This window comes from Ranitomeya variabilis, chromosome 5 (assembly GCF_051348905.1).
Source record: "Ranitomeya variabilis isolate aRanVar5 chromosome 5, aRanVar5.hap1, whole genome shotgun sequence".
Lineage (NCBI taxonomy): Eukaryota > Metazoa > Chordata > Amphibia > Anura > Dendrobatidae > Ranitomeya > Ranitomeya variabilis.
The window spans coordinates 253977707-254001426 of NC_135236.1; the positions used below are offsets into that span (position 1 = coordinate 253977707).

The 23720-nt window shown below is 45.2% G+C and overlaps 1 protein-coding gene and 1 long non-coding RNA gene across 2 annotated transcripts in view; one reads left to right on the forward strand and one right to left on the reverse strand.

Moving 5' to 3' along the window:
* The window catches only part of LOC143775675 (uncharacterized), a 112311-nt gene that overhangs the window by 28593 nt on the left and 59998 nt on the right, over positions 1 to 23720 (forward strand). The window lies entirely within an intron of this gene.
* CSPG4 (chondroitin sulfate proteoglycan 4) overlaps positions 1 to 23720 on the reverse strand; it is a 177450-nt gene that overhangs the window by 6422 nt on the left and 147308 nt on the right. Inside the window, exon 6 of the mRNA XM_077264081.1 lies at positions 36 to 231. Coding sequence (XP_077120196.1) covers positions 36 to 231 — 196 coding nt within the window. The remainder of the gene's footprint in view (positions 1 to 35; positions 232 to 23720) is intronic.

A 23720-nucleotide genomic window follows, 5' to 3' on the forward strand; every position in this document is an offset into this window, starting at 1 on the left:
TATGTTTATAAACTTTGATAGTTGAGGCAACTCACCTTTATGCGTGAACTGTACCATTCCCAGTTCCAAATCTTTTTGTGAAAAGCTAAAAACTTTACCAGGAAATCCCCTCACAATCACATCTCCATTGGATGGAGGGATGAAAGAATATACAATGTTTTCAGGTGCGGAGTTGTCATCAATAGCGTGTAGGATGCCACTGGTGATAATAGTAGTGTCACCTTCCAGTATCTAGCATGCAAACAAGAAATGTTATATGCACAGTAAAATTACCATCAATATGTCAAGTTTTATCATTTAAAATATCTAAGCTATAAAGGGCAAAATGTTGAGTCCTAATACTAAATATATAGAGTGCCACACACCAAAATAACATGCAAAACCAAACTACAGAGAAAAAAGGTAGTTTGTGAAATGAGTATTAGAAAATACACTCACAAAACTAATAAAAATAATGCCCCCAAATTATCAATTTTATTCCAAGGTACATATAGGACCATTTAAAAAAATTAAAAGAGCAGAAGAAAGGGCTAAATATTACCAAGAGTCATCACCAGACCTGGGCAAAGTGTGGGCCTTGGGCCACATTCGGCCCTCTGGCTGTTCTGGTCTGGCCCGCAGACCGAGACAGCCAAAGGGCTGAAACTGGCTCATGGGTCACACAGTGCTCTCCCCTGCCGCTCACTGTCACCACTCTCCGTATCCTCTCGAGGCAGACAGCAGTGAATGCATTGGTGGAGGACTACACTGCTGGCTCCATCTTGTACCAATCGGCGTTTTAGCCAGCAGCCACGATGTTGTCATTCTATCACATCAGCTGTGCACTGCGGAGAGTCAGTGTGTTGGAGAGAGCAGAGGCAGTACGCCAGGGGAACAAGAGCAAGATGAGTATGTATTGTTGTGGTTTTTTTTTTAATTTATTTTTTTATAGGAGTTGACTCATGCTGTGTATATGGGGCGAGTTGCGGCTCATACTGTATATAGGGAGCTATGTGAGTCTCATGCTGTTTAGAAGAGACTATGGGGGCACATGTATATAAGAGGCTGTGAGGCTCATGCTGTATGTAGAGGGGCTACACTGGGCACATGCTGTATATAGGGGGCTACGTGAGGCACAGGTTGTATATAAGAGACTATGGGGTGCACATGCTGTATATAAGGGGCTATGGGGGGCACATGCTGTATATAAGAGGCTATGTGGGGGCTCATGATGTATATAGAGGGGCTACATGGGCACATGTTATATATGTAGGGGATCTATGTGGAGCATATGCTGCATATCGGAGGCTACGTGGGTCACATGCTGCATACCGGAGGCCACGTGGGGCACATGATGCATACTGGAGGCCACGTGGGGCATTCTGTTCATGGGGCGCTCATATTGTACACAGAAGGCTTTGTGGGGTCTCTTATGGCATATAGGGGTAGTATGTGGGCTTTTACGGCATATGGACTTATATGGTATAATAAGGGGGCTGTGTACAGGCTCATGCGGTGTATATAGGGGATGTCGGCATACTTAATTCTGCTCAATACTAAGTCATATAATTAATATTAATAGAAATGACTTAGAATTAATATTGAGTAGAATTCATTTTAGCCCGTTGGTTTGGCCATCCACAACAGTCACTGTTTCTTATGTGGCCCTGAGGATAATTGCCCACACATGGTCCATGCTCTAATAAGTGCACAATTCAGAAATCTTTCTCTTCATACATAAAATAGAATACGATTAACAAACTCAGATATCGGAGAGATGTCTGCAGAATTCGACTTAATAAAAGAAAAAAAAATAGTACACAAAGTGAACCTACAGCACATGGGAGTAAAGAAGAGGCAAGGTAGGTGTTACGTGTTATGGAACCACTCAGCACCCAGAATATGTTGTGCAGTTATATGTATGAATAATAGGTTTCATGTGAGATGCATCAGTCCACAGGCTGCGCCCCTGGGCAGAGGGAACAAGATATCCCCCTTCTGTCCTCCCCCCACATTTGTAATTCCCACAGTAAATATCGGCAGGCTCCGGCCCCCTGCGGCTATTGTAATGTAAGTCTGGCCTGCTGCTTTTCTATTGGCCTGCCCTCTGTATCTGTGTAATATATTTTGTGTCCTGTGAATAAAGTGTTGTGAGACTGGAAATACGTGGAGAAGCAGTCAGCTTTTATATGCTCTCATGTAATCAAGGAATTCCAGCCAGCGTCCTTCATTCAGACTCCAGCCAAAGCAAAGTGGTCCTCCTGAAACACGGGGTGGTACTGAAAGAGGTACCCCAGCTTGGTAGACCCCGTTACACTGGTGGTAGACAGCGGGATATGATACCCCTTCTACAGGAGGAAAGGAATGAATGGAAAACAACTACCAGAAGTTAAAGAGGACTACATTAAAAGATCTGGTGGAAGCCCGAGGGTTAATCGCCAGCAACAAAACAAAAGCGGATTTGATAGCAGCCATCATGGAACACGACAGTGCAGCGCCCCCCAATGTGAACGTGGAGGAGACTGAATTCCAGAGGGAGGTAAAGAACAGACTGGCGTTCTATGGCCCAAACCCTGCAGTAGAGATCATACGAGAGGTGATGGCTGATGTGCGTACTGATCTGAAAGAAAAGATGGCCGAGCGGACCAGGATAGAGCTAACCAAGATGGAGATGGCAGAGCGGACCAAAGTGGAGCTGGCCAAGATGGAGATGGCAGAGAGGAGAGTCAGCAAGTAGGGGGAGCTCTGGCCTCCGACCAGGTACCTTCAACAGTAAGCCACAAAAAGATCCAGTATAATGCCTTCCGACAGTTGGGGGAGGCAGAGGAAGACATTGATGGCTTTCTGCAGGACTTTGAGCGGCAGTGTGCCCTTCATCAAGTGAAGCCGGAGGAACGGGTTCAGATTCTGGCCAGCAAGCTGACAGGCCGGGCAGCGGACGCCTATCGCACGGTACCTGATGAGGACTGTATGGACTATGAGCGGATCAAAGAAGTGATCTTGGCCCGGTATGCGCTGACACCAGAGGCATACCGCCAAAAGTTCTGCGGACTTACAGTATAAAACGAGTAACCGATACCCACACTGAATGGGCCTGTAAATTACGGCGGTCACTGCTACAGTGGGTACAAGGGAGCCAAGCAACCACTAAAGAGGACGTCCTCCAGCTCTTTTTGTTAGAACGATTCTTTAATGGACTAACCCCCGAGACACAGGAATGGCTTTAGGACAGGCGGCCAATGACTCTTGAGGAAGCCGCTCGTCTGGCCGATGAACATCATGAAGCCAGGAGGCCTCAGTTGTCCGGATCAAAGATGGTCACTAAGGGTCCGCCCATGGACCTGGAGGGCCCCAAACCACCGAAGATTGTAGGGGGACCAGCTAGAAACCCGGCCTACCACAGTTCCCCTGGGGCGTGATGCCACACTTGCCATCAGCTGGGCCACCTGCAAAGACAATGTCCCAACCGGACTTGGCATACCCAGTGGCCAAAGGCGGGAACAGCTACCTTCAGCCGGTCCGCTGTACACTGCTACCAAGGCGAAGCTGACCCGGCATTGGGGGCTCCAACTAACCAAGGGGTGGAAGAAATGGAGGAAGTGCTGCATGAAGTAGACCCCGTGCAGGCAGCCCGGGCAGACAACAGCATCGACAGGTTGTGTGGATTAATGGGAAACGCATGCAGGGACTAAGAGATTCCGGAGCAACTTTGACCCTTGTGAAGCCTCATCTCGTCCGGGACCAAGAGAAGATGGACCGGACAGTGTCAGTCCGTGTAGCCGGGGGAGCCATACATCTACTGCCCACTGCCAGGATTCACCTGAACTGGGGAGTCGGGGATGGCCTTGTTGAGGTCGGCTTGATGGAGGATTTGCCTGCAGACGTCTTGCTGGGAAATGACTTGGGGCCCATGTTGTCTGCCTTCTCGGTTGCCCCTCTGGCTGAGACATATCCTGTGACCACCCGGAGACAAGCTCGAGCTGCGGAGGTGGAATCACACTCAGAGGAGGCCCAGGTAAGACATCCCAGCCCTACACGTATTCCCATAGCCAGGCACATTTCTTGGGCCACCCCAGATGAATTTAAGAGGGAGTTACTTGAGGATCCTTCATTGGAGGGATATCGTGGGAAGGCACAGGAGGGGAGAGGGGTACTGGAAGGGGAACAGTTTATATGGAAGCAGGGACTCCTCTACCTGATCACAGAGCAGCACCACACAGGGACGAGCCCCACTATAAAACGACAGCTGGTAGATCCCAAGAAGTATAGGCAGGAGTTACTGCGAATCTCTCATGACATACCCTTGGCCGGGCACTTCGGCGTCAGTCGCACCAGGCATCGTCTGACACAAAATTCTTTTGGCCGGGGGTAACCTATGATGTTCGTCAGTACTGCCAGACCTGTGACAGTTGCCAGCGCATTGGCAAGAGGGGAGATCAATGCAAGGCCAAATTACTCCCCCTCCCCATTGTGGAGGAACCATTTAGCCGAGTAGCGGTCGATCTGATAGGGCCGTTAGCCAAACCCAGTCCATCAGGGAAAAGGTATATATTGACAGTAGTAGATTATGCCACACGGTATCCAGAGGCGGTTGCGTTACCTAAAATACTGGCAGAGACGGTGGCGGCTGCCCTGCTCCAGGTTTTCTCACGGGTTGGATTTCCCCGGGAGATTATTTCCGACCAGGGTACCCAGTTTACAGCAGAGGTGACCAGCCAACTGTGGAAGCTGTGCGGTGTAAAGTCCATTAGAAGCGCCCCGTACCACCCGCAAACCAATGGGTTGTGTGAACGCTTTAACGGGACGTTAAAACAACTCATTGGGACTTTTACCAGGACCTACAGGGACTGGGAGAAATTCTTGCCTCACCTCCTGTTTGCCTATCGGGAGGTGCCCCAAGAATCCACGGGGTTCTCCCCGTTCGAACTGGTATACGGGAGACGGGTAAGGGGACCCCTAGACTTAGTGCTAGAACACTGGGAAGGGGAGGGCATCATAGAAGGGGTACCTATTGTACCCTATGTGCTGGAATTCCGGGACCGCCTACAGGTGCTGACCCAGGCTGTACGTGGGAACATGCAGGTGGCCCAGCGGCGCCAGCGCATATGGTACGATCAGAGGGCCAGAGAGCGCACCTTGGAAATAGGGCAGAAGGTCCTGGTGTTAGAGCCCACTAGGCAGAACAAGTTCCAAGCTGCATGGCAGGGGCCCTACCAGGTAGTGGGGAAAATAGCTGACACCACCTATAATGTCGCCGATTGTGATGACCCCAGGGTTATCCGCATGTTCCACGTGAATATGCTGAAGCCCTACCGGGAGCACCCTGAAGAGGTAGTGGCCATCTGTGCACCTGAAGCAGAGGATTTAGCCGGACTTCCCTTGCCTGATGTCTTAGTGGAAAGGACTCAGTCTGAAACATGGGACCAGGTACACTTGGGTGAAGACCTAGGCCCCCGGGAGAGACAGCAGGCGAAGGAGTTGAGGCAGCGACAGAGGATGTTTTCGGGGAGACCAGGGTACACTCGCCTGGCACAACACAAGGTTGAGACCCAGGATCAGACCACCCTTTAGGGGTCATTGAAGAGGCAGATAGTCCCTGGGCATCCCCCATAGTGTTAGTGCCCAAGAAGGATGGGACTACACGGTTTTGTGTAGACTATCGTAAGCTCAATGAGAAAACTGACGGATGCGTATCCCATGCTGCATGTGGATGAGTTGTTAGACTGGCTGGCGGGGGCAAAGTATTTGTCCATCATCGATCTATGCAAAGGCTACTGGCAGATTCCCCTTAGTCCTGACGCTATTCCCAAGTCGGCATTTGTCACCCCATTCGGCTTATTCCAGTTCCGAGTTATGCCATTCGGGATGAAGAATGCCCCGGCGACCTTCCAGAGGCTGGCTGACCGGCTTCTGGATGGTCTCCAGGACTATGCTTGTGCCTACCTGGACGACATCGCCATCTACAGAGCGACATGGGAAGAGCATCTAAATCACATACAGACAGTATTGGACAGGATCCACAAGGCCGGAATCACCCTGAACCCAAACAAGTGTCACGTGGGCAAAGCAGAGGTTCAGTATTTAGGATATTGGGTGGGAAGTGGGAAACAGCGACCAGAACCAGCCAAGATTGAGGCCATAGCCAAATGGCCCACCCCACGCACTAAAACCCAAGTCATGGCGTTTCTAGGGACAGCAGGGTATTACAGGAAATTCGTTCCCAATTACAGCAGCGTAGCCAAGCCCCTCACTGATCTGACCCGTAAGAACCAACCCCGCCAGGTAACCTGGACCTCAGAGTGTGAGGAAGCCTTCCGCCAGCTAAAGGACGCCCTCACCAATACCCCTGTATTGGCCGCACCCAATCCAACTAAACGTTTCCTTGTTCACACAGACGCTTCTATGTTTGGATTGGGGGCAGTACTGAGCCAAGTCGGGCCGGACGGCCAAGAACATCTGGTAGCTTACCTGAGTCGGAAACTACTGCCCCGTGAAGTAAGTTATGCGGCCATCGAGAAGGAGTGCCTGGCGGTAGTATGGGCACTCAAAATGTTGCAACCATATTTGTATGGACAACAGTTTTCCCTCCTAACGGACCATAATCCCCTAGTCTGGCTTAATCGGGTCTCCGGAGACAACGCCAGATTACTGCGGTGGAGTTTAGCCCTACAATCTCTGGACTTCACCATCCACTACAGACCCGGCAAACAAAACGGTAAAGCCGATGGACTAAGTCGACAAACGGAACTTGTACCAACCCCATAAGCTTCGGTCATCCCCAAACCGATCCGTTAAGGATCAGACTGTGTATGCTGATCGCGTCGCTGAAAAGGGGAGCCGTGTTACGTGTTATGGAACCACTCAGCACCCAGAATATGTTGTGCAGTTATATGTATGAATAATAGGTTCCATGTGAGATGCATCAGTCCACAGGCTGCGCCCCTGGGCAGAGGGGACAAGATATCCCCCTTCTGTCCTCCCCCCACCTTTGTAATTCCCACAGTAAATATCGGCAGGTCCGGCCCCCTGCGGCTATTGTAATGTATGTCTGCTGCTGCTTTTCTATTGGCCTGCCCTCTGTATCTGTGTAATATATTTTGTGTCCTGTGAATAAAGTGTTGTGAGACTGGAAATACGTGGAGAAGCAGTCAGCTTTTATATGCTCTCATGTAATCAAGGAATTCCAGCCAGCGTCCTTCATTCAGACTCCAGCCAAAGCAAAGTGGACCTCCTGAAACACGAGGTGGTACTGAAAGAGGTACCCCAGCTTGGTAGACCCCGTTACAGTAGATGCAGAGAATAGGGTCAATGGAGAAGAGAAGGGACATGTCACCTTGTTTCTAAATCTTTGGTTCTATCTGTGCCTTTTATTTTTTTTTACATTTATTTTTGGTAATTTTATGAATTCTTTGAGTATATTGAACAGTGCTCATATCACAAACACCTTTTTCTTTCTCTGGTTTTATAATGATACAATATGCAATGATGCCAAGAAAAAAACGTTTTTAATTTTCTGAGGTTTCCGAGGACAGTACACATCCTCTTTACAATGCTGACATGTTTCTGCTGTCCCTACACCTGTATCAATCACCCTGGTCTCAGATTCCCAGGTCAGTTTTCAGCAAGGGCTCACATGACTTGTAGCAGGTGGATAATTGATGGAAAGGTGGGAGGAGAGAGACAATAGTCTCCTGCTGCAGCGGTAAACAAAGCAATAAGCACCGTATACAGACGGAGAGCTCTGTACACATGGCAACCAGGATAGTGACTACACGTGTACAACAAGGGCACGTCCAAATTACCTATATGAAACATGAGCTAAGCACAAAGAAATCCATAAAGTGTGATGCGCACATAGAGCTGCTTTATCATAGTTATAAGTATCCAGATATGATGCAAGGGTGAGATATGACGTTCGGACTACCACAGCACAAAAACTATAGAACAATCAATGTCAGTACATGCAGTATCGACCATTCTTGGAGGCTATCATTCATTAGAACCATGGTTTTTTTCACAGGGTTTTTAATACTGCCATTTCTTTTATTGAAGAAAAATGTGGCAAATCTGCAATGCTGCACCGAATTCCCTTCAAGCTGGAAAGCATTGTACCACTTACTTCCACATCGTCAGTACACGTGTGAACATACCCTTAGGCTGGGTTCTCATTTGCGCTGTTTACGACAGATGGAGTAGACAGATGTATTTTTCCATCAGTCATCCAATCCATGGTCCATCTATCTATACTAATGGACTTTGATTTAGATATTGGATTACAAAATGCAACATTCTGATGTGCTGTGAAAGAAATAAAGTGAACACAATGTATATCTGGATGGATGCACTATCATTCTGGACGCTCATAATAGCTTTGCTGCTGACAATACAGGCAATGTTCTAATGTTCTGCTGAAAATATCTCTTAAATACAGGTGTCATTACAGAGACACATGGGATGGAAGGAAACACTAAGGCTAGGGCTACACAGTGATATGCCATGCAATACTGAAATGGCAGTGTCACATTGTGGCATCCAGGGCAAACGGGCAGGCAGACCAGGCAGCTGCCTGGGGCCCCTGCTCCTCCATGGGCCCCAGCTTTGGGGCCTGTGAGTAAGAGTAATACAGTTGAAAGCACTGATGGAGGACACAGCGTTAGATGATGCTCCCTCTCCCATCACTGCCTCAGGAGCGTGTGCCAGCAGTGGAGATGATGAAGCACTCTGCAGAAGCCAGAGCAGCGGGGGAACGAGGAGGAGAAGTAAGGTAGGAGTGTGTGTGTCTGTACTACACTGTGTGTGGGGCTGCATCATACTATGTGTGGGGGGGCTGTACTATACTGTGTATGGGGGGTGGCTGCATTATAGTGTGTGGCTGCATTGTACTGTGTGTCGGGGATGGGCTGCATAATACTGTGTGTGGGGGGCTGCACTATTTTGTTTGTGTATGGTTGTGTGGGGTGCTGAATTATACTGTATGAGTGTGTGGAGGCGCTGCATTATACTGTGTGGGAGGTTGCGCTATACTGTTTGTGTGTTGTGTTTGTGTGGGCTGCTGAAGTATACTGTGTGAGTGTGTGGGGGGCTGCATTATACTGTGTGTGTATGGTGGGGCTGCATTATACTCTATCAAGGACCATGGGGAGTGCATTATAGTATACTATACCTCAGCCAGATTAAACAGGCCGGCAAACAAGCGAGGAACAACTTCATTATTGTCGATCACGCTCATTTAACGGCCTGAACTCCGCATGTAAATATAACAGAAATGTTTGTGTGATGGTGCAACATGTGAGCATTTGGGGTCCCACTTAAAATTTTTGCCCAGGGCCCCACTTTGTCTAAAACCAGCCCTGGTGACATCACAGCTATTAATTTCACTTCATGGCGCATTGCGACTTGCAACTTCCTGCAACACAGAGTCACAAATGTTTTCAGATGTGTTGACCATAATGCAGGTGAATGTGATCATATTGTTGCGATGCAGTTGTATTTGGTGTATGGCATTGCCTGTTCAGCAGTTGTTTTGATTATACTAATAGCACGGAGATTCATTGTGTGCTTTATACTGGTCATTGTTAAATTACTATGGGGAGCGCAGACCTATAATTTCTCTCCAGCAGCAGCAGTGTGTCTGCATTGCAGCTTGAGGTCTGTGATTGGGGTGCTGGTGTATTCACTGTATATGGCCGGGGTCACACTAGACCGTAATACGGACGAGTGCTATGCGATAAAAAATCGCATAGCACTCGGCCCAATGTTAATCTATGGTGCAGCTCCCATCATCCGATATTTTCTCCACCGTATTTCGGATCCGAGGGAACTCGCAGCAGGCTGCGATTGTCAGCGTATCTCGGCCGAGACTCGCCAATGAAAGTCTATGGGTGCGAGAAAAAATCGGATTACACACGGACCATGCGTGTGCATTGCGAGAAATACGCAGCGGTGTTCTATAGAAAAGCCGGTAATTCAATTGCCGGCTTTGCATTTCTCCTTCACAAACCCGACAGGATATGAGACATGGTTTTCATACAGTAAACCATCTCATATCCCCATTTTTTTTTGCATATTCCACACTACTGATGTTAGTAGTGTGTATGTGCAAAATTTGGCCGCTGTAGCTGCTCAAATAAAGGGTTAAATGGCGGAAAAAAATGGCGTGGGCTCCCGCGCAATTTTCTCCGCCAGAATGGTAAAGCCAGTGACTGAGGGCAGATATTAATAGCCAGGAGAGGGTCCATGGTTATTGGCCCCCCCGTGGCTAAAAACATCTGCCCCCAGCCACCCCAGAAAAGGCACATCTGGAAGATGCGCCTATTCTGGCACTTGGCCACTCTCTTCCCACTCCATCACCGCGACTGAAGGAAATGTAGGTCAATGACCTATAGTTACCTTCAGTCGCGGTGATGCGCCCCCTGGTGGATGTCCTCATATGACCTGGAGCGTGGGAAAAAGTTCCCAGGCTGCAGTTCATGAGAACATCCATCAGGGGCGCATCACCGCGACTGAATGTAAGTATAGATCACTCTGCTTTCCTTTCAGCACCCGGGGATTACAGGCACGAGCGAGTGGTTTATTGCAGCTCGTGCCTGTAATATTAGTTAACCCCTTCAGATGGATTACTTCGTGGGACGTGACAGTTCATCAGAGAAGGTATGTATATTGTGTGTTTATTGTTTTGCCAAGCGAGGGTCTGAAAATGGAATGAGAGAGCAATAAAATATTAAAACAACCGCTGTGTTTATTTCATTAAAATACTTTTTAATCATGTGTGTGTGTGTTTTTTAACCCTTTCAAACAATTGGATTAATAATGGATAGGTGTCATAATTGACGCCTCTCCATTATTAATCTGGCTTAATGTCACCTTCCAATAGCAAGTTGGCATTAACCCTTCATTACCCCATAGCCCACCGCTACAGGGAGTGGGAAGAGAGTGGCCAAGTGCCAGAATAGGCGCATCTTCCAGATGTGCCTTTTCTGGGGTGGCTGGGGGCAGATGTTTTTAGCCACGGGGGGGCCAATAACCATGGACCCTCTCCTGGCTATTAATATCTGCCCTCAGTCACTGGCTTTACCATTCTGGCGGAGAAAATTGCGCGGGAGCCCACGCCAATTTTTTCCGCCATTTAACCCTTTATTTGAGCAGCTACAGCGGCCAAATTTTGCACATACACACTACTAACATTAGTAGTGTGGAATATGCAAAAAAAAGGGGGATATGAGACGGTTTACTGTATGTAAACCATGTCTCATATCCTGTCGGGTTTGTGAAGGAGAAATGCAAAGCCGGCAATTGAATTACTGGCTTTTCACAGATATCGCGCTGAATGAAATATAAATACAGAATATATATATATATATATGTGTCTCAATGACATATATATATATATATATATATATATATATATATATATATATATATATATATATATATATGTTTTCCCGAACATTTGAGCACATAAATCCATTAGATGTCGGTTTTGCAAGCTTGCGAGAAAATCTCGGCATACGGATGCCATACGGATGTCACACGGATCATTTGATGCGAGGAAATCGCATCCTCGCACTGCACACGGATCACTGTTTTTGAAACATTTGTGCAATTCTCGGCCGTGAAAAACGGACCGTTTTTTTATACGTTAAGTGTGTCCCCGGCCTATTAGTGATATCTGAGTGCATATACATTACACCGGGAATACAGCAGTGTGTATACACATTAGACAGGGGATACAGCAGTGTGTGTACATGTATATAGACCGAGCTGTGTACATACAGATAGAGGTGAAAGAGCTGGGGCTGCAGGGAGAGCTGGCGGCATGAGCATTCACAGATAATGAGTGAGCTCTGCTGAATAAAGCCTCTCCCACCGATGCAGCAAGCCCCACCCACCCATACTGAAGACCACTCCCCCACCCCAGCAGATTCCAGGGCCCATAAGTGAGAGAGAATCTGACATGACATCACAGGAAGCAGGAGCTGTGAGCAGAAGAGTAGCTCAGGTTGCAGCTCAGGTTGCAGCTCAGGTTGCAGCTCAGGTTGCAGAAGGATTTGACAAAGCACGGTATTTAGTGAAGTGCTTATCTATGGGAGTTAGTCCACATGAAAGGGACCTGGAAAGTACTCACCAATCCCTTTAAATACAAAGCTAAACATACTACAACCTGAAAAAAAATGTCATTTTTATCACAAAGCAAGAGGAATGTGACATTTATATGGGCTGAAAAACTATTTAGTAGTTTTCATTCTTGGCAGATTTTCACATACGCAGAGAGAATTTACGTCTGCCTAATGCCTTCTTTACTAATGATCTTTTTCCTGTACTGGGAAATTACCCTATTAGGAGAGACCACTGGCAAATCTGTCATTGAATATATCAGGGAGGCCTTTTCCAAAGGATGTTTCCAGAGTCATTAAGTTATTTTTCTTAATGGGGGACGACCATGTGATTTATGATCAGATTATCACTAATGGTAACTTACATCTCCAAATTTTCTGACAGACATTGTACAAATGCAAAAAACAAGTTGTTTCTATTAGTAAAATACTTCTATTCCCCATAGTGAAGCTTTCCTCCTTAAAAAAGATAAAAACAAACTATGGTGGAGAGAGCAGACTGCTATCTGTAAATGGCAGCTCCATTCTCTCTTTAAATATGGAAGATACATGTGAATACTGTCCAGTGGCTGCTTGCATGTGTATTCCAGTCTGTGAAAAGCTGTTTCATGGCACTAGTAAATATGGATAGGTAAGTACTAACCATAATGTGGCTAGCGCCATTATTGGTGGAACTGAGGGCTAAGTTATATTTAAAGAATCTTAGAGGAGAATTCCGGTCTGGCCAAATTTACCTGTCTTATTGTTTACCTGCCTCATTAAAACTGTTATGGTCATGTGCATGCCATGATTGACTCTCAACTCATTAAAGCACCACCTTCTCAGGTCCCGGGCTAGGTATAACAAAGTGCTTCAGTTTTACCTAGATTATTTTTTTAAGGCCGGCGTCACACTAGAGAGTTTTACGGACGTATGAGAGGCGCAAAAACAACGCATTGCACACCGACCAATGATTCTCTATAGGGCAGCTCCTATCTGCCGTATATTTCGCAGCCGTATTTTACGTGCGTAGAAAATCGCAGCATGCTGCGTTTGTCGGCGTATTGCGCAAAAAAATCCGCCAATGAAAGTCTATGAGGGCGAGAAAAATACGAATTACACACGGACCAAGAGTGTGACTTGCGAGAAATACACACCAATGTTCTATAGAAAAGCCGGTAATACAGCACTGTGTACTGTAAAATCACACTGACAGGATAGAATAGAATAGATCAAATAAATGTCTACACATAGTGTGTATATATTTATAATATATATATATATATATATATATATATATATATATATATATATATATATGTCAGTGAGACACATATATATATATACTTATATTTCATACAGAGCTAGATAGCAGAAAAGCTGGTAATTCAATTGCCGGCTTTTGCTCTCTCCTTATCAAACCCGACAGGATATGAGACATGGTTTACATACAGTAAACCATTTCATATCCCTTTTTTTTTGCATATTCCTCACTAATAATGTTAGTAGAGTGTGTGTGCAAAATTTGGGGGCTCTAGCTGTTAAAATAAAGGGTTAAATCGCAGAAAAAACTGGCGTGGGCTCCCACGCAATTTTCTCCACCAGAGTGGGAAAGCCGGTGACTGAGGGAAGATATTAATAGCCTAGAGAGGGTCCATGAATATTACCCCCCCCCCGGCTAAAAACATCTGCCCCCAGCCACCCCAGAAAAGGCACATCTGTAAGATGTGCCTATTCTGGCACTTAGCCTCTCTCTTCCCACTCCCGAGTAGCGGTGGGATATGGGGTAATAAAGGGTTACTGGGCTGAGTGTGACCCCGGCCTAAAGGAGTATTTTAATTTAAAGAGGTTTTCCACTACTTTAACATTGATGATCGCTACTTCCGCCGGCCATAAGTACTCGCTTGCCAAGCTGCTCCATCTTCTGATAGTGGACACACCAGGCAGGGCCGGTTTTAGATAAAGTGGGGCCCTGGACAAAAGTTTAAAGTGGGGCCCCAAATGCTCACATATTGCACTATCACACAGAAAAAATGTGGTTGCATTTTTTACATGTGCTGAGTTCAGGCTGCTAAACGAGCGCGATCAACAATATTGAAGTCGTTTGACGCTTGTTCCCCGGCCTAGGTACACGCTGCATCCAAAGCACTGCCGGCTATTGAACACAGGTGAATCCGCATGTGTTCATTGAATGCAGCACCCTGAGAGTATAATGCAGTCCCCTGACAGTATAATGCAGTCCCCCAGAGTATAATGCAGCTACCCGAGTATAATGCAGCTTGTTCATAGTATAATGCAGCGCCCTCAGGGTATAATGCAGCCCCCCGAGTATAATGCAGTGCCCTCACAGTACAATGCAGCCCCCTCAGAGTATAATGCAGCCCACCTCACACATACAGTATAATGCAGCCCCCCAGAATATAAAGCAGCCCCTCGGAGTATAATGCAGCCCCACACACAGTATAATTCAGTCCCCCACAAACACACACCGTATAATGCAGCCCCCCACACAATATAGTGCAGTTCCCCCACACACAGTATAGTGCTGCAGACACACACACAATACTGTATAGTGCAGTCCCCCCACACACAGTGTAGTGCAGCAGACAAATACACAACACAGTATAGTGCAGTTCCCCACACACAGTATAGTGCAGCAGACACACACAACACAGTATAGTATAGTGCAGTCCCCCCACACACAGTATAGTGCGACAGACGCACACTATAATGCAATCACACACACACACTCACTCACACAAACGCACACACAATACTTACCTCTCCTCGTTTCCCTGCTGCTCTGGCTTCTACAGAGCGTCTCATTAGCTCCACTGCTTGTAAACGCAGAGGCAGAGGGGGAGTGAAGGGAGAGGGAGCATCACATGATGCTCTCTCTTCCATCACTGCTTCCAACTGTATCAGCATCTATGATGCCGATAAGTTGAATGCACGATTGGAGGGAGGGGGGTGGGTGGCGCCAGGCCCTTCTTACTCAAGGGTCCCATAGCAGCCACTGGCTGGGGGCCCCTGGAGGAGCAGGGGCCCGAGGCAGCTGCCTGGTCTGCCTGCCCCTAACATCGGCCCTGACCCCAGGGTACTGCACATCTGCCTCCTATTGATTTTGAATAGGAGGCGGATGTGCAGTACCAAGCCTCAGCCACTACCGGAAGATGGAGTAGCTTGGCAAGTGACTACTTCCAGCGGGAGGATGCTAACACCGATCACAGCTGAGCGTCGGGGGTGCCGGTTGTCAGACATTGCTGACCTTTCCTTAGGATAGGTTATCAAAGTAAAAGTAGTAGACAACCTCTTTAAGACATTTACACAGGATATATCATAAATGCCTAATTTTGGCACATCCTGTTTTTGTTGTATAGACATATGATCACTGCAGCCGATCCCCAGCTGCAGTGGTGACACAAACACTTCTGCACCCAGTAATGGGCTGCAGTGGTTACATGCAAAAAGAAGATATAGTGAGACTGTGGAGAGAACCAGCGCTTCACAGGAAGAGGGTGGGTGATCCATAAGCTATACTGTACTGTATTTTGCTTTTTTATTTTGAAACATTTTTGACCTTTTTTTTTTGTAAATTGCATATTGGGAGAATAGTCCTTTTAAACCTATTGTTTATGCTGTTTATCACTTCCCAACTCCATCATTGTTTTCTGTGCCAGAATAGATTTTTTTTGTAGCATAGATAAAGCTTCACAGCAAATTTTTAAAATTCACGAAAGGTACAAACTATTGTGTGTGTGTGTGTGTGTGTATATATATACAGTACAGACCAAAAGTTTGGACACACCTTCTCATTTCAAAAGATTTTTCTGTACTTTCATGACTATGAAAATTGTACATTCACACTGAAGGCATCAAAACTATGAATTAACACATGTGGAATTATATACTTAACAAAAAAAGTGTGAAACAACTGAAATTATGTCTTATATTCTAGGTTCTTCAAAGTAGCCACCTTTCGCTTTGATGACTGCTTTGCACACTCTTGGCATTCTCTTGATGAGCTTCAAGAGGTAGTCACCGAGAATGGTCTTCCAACAATCTTGAAAGAGTTCCCAGAGGTGCTTAGCACTTGTTGGCCCTTTTGCCTTCACTCTGCGGTCCAGCTCACCCTAAACCATCTCGATTGGGTTAAGGTCTGGTGACTGTGGAGGCCAGATCATCTGGCGTAGCACTCCATCACTCTCCTTCTTGGTCAAGTAACCCTTACACAGCCTGGAGGTGTGTTTGGGGGTCAATGTCCTGTTGAAAAATAAATGATGATCCAACTAATAGCAAACCGGATGCAATAGCATGCCACTGCAAGATGCTGTGGGAGCCATGCTGGTTCAGTATACCTTCAATTTTTAATAAATCCCCAACAGTGTCACCAGCAAAGCACCCCCACACCATCACACTTCCTCCTCCATGCTTCACTGTGGGAACCAGGCATGTAGAGTCCAACTGTATTATGTTTTACGGTTGGGAGAAGGCAGTCTGGATGGAATGCTTCTTTCTGCTGTCTCCAAATGTACACTCGGCCGGAGGTCCAAAATAGGGTAAACGATGATTCGTCTGAGAATATCACATGTTTCCACTGCTCGAGGGGCCAATTGTGGAGGTTTCTACACCACTCTAAACGCTTGGAAACATTTGTCATTTAAAGCAGCGGTTTTCTAATTGCAGCTCTTCCGTGGAATCCAGATTTGTGCAGCTCCCGACGAACAGTTTTCGTGGAAACTGGGTAATGTAGGTGTTCATTGAGCTCAGCAGTGATTTTTGGAGCCGTGGTCTTGCGATCCTCTCTCACAATTCGCTTTAGAGTCCGATGGTCTCTCTCAGTCAACTTTGACTTTCGGCCGGACCTGTGCTTTGCTGCGGACGTTTTTCCTTCTCTTTCAAACGCAGTCATTACTTTGGAGACAGTACCTCTTGACACGCCAAGCATTCGGGCACTTTCTGTTACACTAGCGCCTGCCATATGAGCACCAACAATTTGGCCTCTGTGAAAATCCGAGAGGACTGCCATTGGTATCAGTTCTCATCAATGTTCTTACAATTATGCTAACAAACAGTTAATTTACATACACATATCACAAATAATCAACTACAAAACATTACCATATGTCACGGTTTGCATGTTTATCACATGTTCGAAGATTATGATGCCAAAACGTTAGGTGTTTCCATTGTTTTGTCCAACCCCTGTATATATATACTAGATGGTGGCTCGATTCTAACGCATTGGGTATTCTAGAATATGTATGTAGTTTATATGTGAAGATTTTAGAATAATACAATGAATACACAGAATTCGTCTGGCTGGGCGCGACCAATTAGCGAAGCGTGGTTCAAATCCAGCGCCAATTCGCGGCCGGAGTGCGCCTATTGCTGATTGTTCGCGGCCGGCCACGTAGTATATGGCACAGCCACGTACTATATAGCACAGCCACGTAGTATATAGCAGCCCACATAGCATGTAACACAGCCACGTAGAATATAACACAGCTCACATAGTATATAACAGCCCACGCAGTATATAACACAGCACACGTAGTGTATTACACAGCCCACGTAGTATATAACACAGCCCACATAGTATATTGCACAGCCCACGTAGTATATTGCACAGCCACGTAGTCTATTGCACAGCAACGTAGTATATTGCACGGCCCACATAGTATATAGCACAGCTCACGCAGTATATTACACAGCCACATAGTATATTACACAGCCCATGTAGTATATAGCACAGCGACATAGTATATAACACAGCCACGTAGTCCCACATAGTATATAGCACAGCCAAGTAGTATATGGCACAGCCACATAGTATATTGCACAGCCACGTAGTATATTGCACAGTCCATGTAGTATATTGCACAGTCCACGTAGTATATTGCACAGTCCACGTAGTATATAGCACAGCCCATGTAGTATATAGCACAGTCCACGTAGTATATAGCACAGCCCATGTAGTATATAACAGCCACTTAGTATATTACACAGCCCATGTAGTATATAGCACAGCCACGTAGTATATTGCACAGCCCACATAGTATATAGCACTACCCACGCAGTATATTACAGCCACGTAATATATTACACAGCCCACATAGTATATTGCACAGCTGACATAGTATATAGCACAGCGACGTAGTATATAACACAACCCATGCAGTATATAACACAGCCCATGTAGTCCCACGTAGTATATAGCACAGACACGTAGTATATAGCACAGCCACGTAGTATATTGCACAGCCACGTAGTATATTGCACAGTCCACGTAGTATATTGCACAGTCCACGTAGTATATTGCACAGCCACGTAGTATATTGCACTGTTGACGGAGTATATTGCAGAGCCGACGCAGTATATAACACAGCCCACGCAGTATATAGCACAGGCCACGCAGTATATTGCACAGCCACGTAGTATATTACACAGCCCACGTAGCATATAGCACAGCCACGTATTATATTGCATAGCCGACGTACTATATAACAATCCAACGCAGTATATAACACTGCCCACGTAGTTTATAACACAGCCCGCGCAGTATATAACACTGCCCACGTAGTATATAACACTGCCCATGTAGTATATAAGACAGCCCACGCAGTATATAGCAATGTGGGCAACATATCCCCATTAAAAAAAAGAATTAAAATAAAAAATTATATACTCACCCTTCGACGGCCCCCGGATCCATCCCAGGCCTTTCCGGCTCCTTGCGTGCCGCTCTGGTCCCAAGCGGCAACAACACCTGATGATGTAGCGGTCTCGCGAGACCGCTACCTCATCTCCGGTCATAGTCGCAATGCATTATTGTGACTGGAGCGGCGCGCGAGGAGCGGGAAAGGCCTGGGCTAGATCCAGGGGCCGTTGGAGGGTGAGTATATAATGATTTTTTTTTGTTGTTTTTATTATTTTTAACATTATATGTTTTTACTATTGATGCTGCATAGGCAGCATCAATAGTAAAAAGTTGGTCACACAGAGGGTTAATGGCAGCGTTAACGGACTGCCTTACACCACGTTATGCCGCGGTGTAAGGCAGTCCTTTTAACGCTATGTGGGTGCTGACTGGGGGGGGGGGAGTATGAGGGGGCACTGACTGTAGGGGAGTAGGGAGCGGCCATTTCGCGGCCGGACTGTGCCCGTCGCTGACTGGTCACGGCCAGCTGGCCACGACCAATCAGTGACTTGGGATTTCCGTGACAGACAGACAGACAGACAGAAAGACGGAAGTGACCCTTAGACAATTATATAGTAGATATATATAAATCTGGGAGCCCTAATACAAGTTATCTTCAGCGATAGACAGCAACTATACATCATTTGGCTATTTTAGGTATGTAAAGAGAAGGGAAATCTTGTCATTGTCTTTTAAATAGCCTCTGAGAACAGGAAAACAAGACTTCTGAAGTCAATGTCATCTTATCTGCTTTAGTCCTTATCACTTTTGATAAGGTAATGAAATGCTTCCTGGAAGAAACAACTGAACATTCCCCTGTTATAACCTTGTTTACAGAAATTAAAGAAGTTCTCCACCTATGTTCCTTTTTAGAACAATTCTGCTTTGTGAGCAGATGGATAAAAAAATACATTTATCCTAAAAATTAATAAAAAAAGAAAAGTCAGTCACGTCAGATGGAGGCATGTTAGGTGTATTTATAAATGAGAGGAAATTGATTTGAAATTCCTTAAGCAGAACATTGCACACTACAGATTTGGGGATTGTTGATTTTGCTCAAATTGCAAAGAGACTGGGAGATGCATCATGGCCGGACATTATCTCTGGAATGAAGAATTTATGCCCAAATGGAATAAGGAATGTATTGCTCATTTTTTATTATTAATGGCTTGGATGGAGTACGAGGAAAATATTAAACTCATTAAACTAGCAAAAGCTGAAAATGTAGAGGAAAAACCCCTAATATTCTGTATATATAAACAGATGTTTCAGATTTTAACCCACAAGGACCCGGGCATATTTTGGCTTTAATACACAAACTGTTTTTCAGTTTTTTCATTGTCACATTTCATGAACCAACATTTTATTTATTGATTGATTTTGGTTTTTTAACTTTCTGTATGAATGATTGTTTTTCTTTGTGCCCAATGACTTGTGTTCATCTATGGCACCATTTTGGGGTACATAGAACTGATTATCTTTCATCTACTGAGTAAGGAAAAAAAACAGCATTTCTGCCATTCTTTTTTTTACATTGAAAATATTGCACTATTCACATGGTGCATAAGGTGTTAACTTTATTCCGTGGTCAGGATGATTATGGCGATGTTGAATTTATATAATTTTATTATTTCATTCATTTTTGTGCAATCATTAGTTTTGGTGTCACTATATTGCTGGTCAACCAAAGATGTTTCCAATATTAAACTGCTAAAAATAGTAAAGATCTTTATGAGTGACGGTTTCAAGTTGACATTTTTTACTGATATAAATTGTGTGCGTTAATTAGTTGTGAACAAAATTGCATAGGAATGGTTAATAGCAACCAAAATCATTAACCAACTGAGGACTGGATTTCAAATTACCTTTGAAAATCAAGGTAAATAAAATAGAAATCACAGTGTGATTTGAATCTGTGTGAATTTTGTCACGGCAACACATAAAGTGATTCATTATTCTGTATGGCCTCCATGCACTCCCGATGTCTGGACATGTTCCTGATGAGACGGTGGATGGCGTCCTGCGGTATTTACTCTCAGACCTGTTTTAAGTAGATGGACATACAGCCCACATTCCCCCTTGAAGACACCTGTATTGTTGCAGTGTATTCTTATGTGTAATGTGTATTGTGACATGCGTTATTGGTGATAGTGTTGTGTTTTTCACAACAGTAGGGAGAATTAGGGTTAATATTTGGGACTAGCCAAGAGTAGGAGGGGCTAAGGTGAAGGTACAGAGACAGTTTCCTGCCAGGAAGGACCCAGCATGCAGTAAAAGCGGACCTACAGTGGCTTGTGAAAGTATTCAACGCCCTTGGCATTTTTTTGTGCTTTGCTACCTCAAAACCTTTCATTGTTTTTTTTGAGGATTTGCATCAGTTCATGTAAAGAACTTGCCTACAACTGTGAACATTTGGTTTTCTTTTTATTGTGAAACAAACAACAAATGCCAAAAACAACTGAAAACTTCATTGTGCATAACTATTCACCCCCTAAAGTCAAAGTAAAAAAAAAGTAAAAGTACAACAGTAAAGTACTTTGTAGAGCCTCCTATTGTGGCAATTACAGCTGCAAGTCACTTTGGATAAGTCTCTATGAGCTTTCCACATCTTGCCACTGGGATGTTTGCCTATTCTTCAAGGTAAAAACAAACTCTGGGCGCAAAAAAAGCCCTCACACTTATGAACAGCAATCTTCAAGTCTGACCACAGATTCTCAATTGCATTAAGGTCTGGGCTTTGACTAAGCCACTTCAAAACATTTACATGTTTCTTTAGCAGTATGCTTTCGGTCATTGTCTTGTTGGAAGGTGAACCTCCACCCCAGTCTCAAATAACTGACAGACTGAAACAAATTTTGCTCAAGAATATCCCTCTATTGTGCACCTTCCATCTTCCCCTCAACTCAGACCAGTTTCTCTGTCTCTGCTGCCGAAAAACATCCCCACAGCATGATGCTGCCACCACCATGCTGCACTGTGGGGATGGTGTTCTTGAGGTGATGAACTGTGTTGGTATGGCGCCAGACATCGCGTTTACCTTGGTGGCCAAAAAGTTCAAATTTGGTTTCTTCTGACCATAGCACCTTTCTCCATACATTTGGTGAGTCTCACATGTCTTTTAGCAAACTCAAAAGGAGCTTTTCAATTTTGTGTGTGTGTATGTAAAGAATTTTTCTGCCCACATTTCCATAAAGGCCACTTCCATGGAGTGTGTGGCTTATTGTAGTCACATGGACAAATACCCCAGTCTCTACTTTGGAACTCTGCAGCTCTTTCAGTTTCACCTTTGGTTTCTGTGCTGCCTCTCTGATGCCCTCCTTGCCCGGGCTGAGAGGATTGGTGGGCGGCCCTCTCTTGACAGGTTTGTTGTGGTACCATATTCTTTCCATTCGATGATCATGGATTTGATGGTGCTCTGGGGGATCATGAAAGATTGGGATATTTTTTATTTTACTCAACCCTGACTTGTACTTCACAACAACTTTGTCCCTAACTTGTTTGGAGATCTCCTTGGTCTTCATGGTGCTGTTTGGTTAGTGGTGCCTCTTGCTTAATGGTGTTGCAAACTTTGTGGCCTTTCAGAAAAGGTGTGTATACACAGACAGACCATATGACACTTAGATTGCTGTTATGATCTGGTGGCCTAAGAGCAGCATGAGACGTACTCTGGAGAAGGTGGTACCTGTACTGACCGCAGACCCTGAACCTAACACCGCAACTAGAAGTAGCCGTGGAATGTACCTAGCGCTCCCTAGACATCTCGACACAGCCGGAGGACTAATTACCCCTAGAGATAGAAAAGGGAAAACTCTTGCCTCAGAGAAAATCCCCAAAGGATAGGCAGACCCCCACAAATATTGACTGTGAGAGGAGAGGGAAAAAACATACACAGACTGAAATGAGAATTTAGCAAAGGAGGCCACTTCTAGCTAAATAGAAAGGATAGGACAGAGTACTATGCGGTCAGTAAAAAAACACTAGAAAATATCCACCACAGAAAATACCAAAAACTCCACAGCTAACTAAAGATATGGAGGGTATATCTGCATCTCCAGAGAAACCAGCTTGGCTAAAAAAAAATCCTTATACTGACCAAGCTGGACAAGACAAAACATAGAAAAGAACTGAACAATAAGGCCACAGTATGTGGACAGCAAAATCAAGGCCAGAACTTATCTTTGTTGAAAAGAACTGCAAAGCAGAAGAGACCAGGCAGGGATGTGAATCCTCCAGGAACAATGGACAACTGGCACTGACTAAAGGGTGAAGCAAGACTAAATAGCCCAGTCCAAATTGCAAGAAGTGAACACATCTGATAAATGCTGTGATTCAGAGACAGCAGCGCTACCACTTACAACCACCGGAGGGAGCCCAAGAGCAGAATTCACAACAGATTGCAAACAGATGATCTCGCTTTCCCTAAGCATGTGACTTATGAAGATAATTGCTTTCACTAGAAAAAGTTAGGGGCTACATAGCAAAATGGGTGAATACAAATGCCAATTTTTAGTTATTTGATCCTTTTTCTCACTTTACTTCATCAACTTAGACTATTTAGTGCTGATATATCACACACAAATCGGATTACAAAAATATTTAAACACATTGTAATATAACAAAATAGGTAAAAGGCCAAGGGGGTGAATAAATAATTATAATAATCTTTATTTTTATATGGCGTTAACATATTCTGCAGCGCTTTACACACATTATCATCACTGTCCCCAATGGGGCTCACAATCTAAATTCCCTATCAGTATGTCTTTGAAATGTGGGAGGAAACCGGAGTACCCGGAGGAAACCCATGCAAACACAGGGAGAACATACAAACTCCTTGCAGATGTTGTCCTTGGTGGGATTTGAACCCAGAATTCCAGCGCTGCAAGGCTGCAGTGCTAACCACTGAGCCACCGTGCTGCCCCGAATAGTTTTGCAAGCAAATATATGTC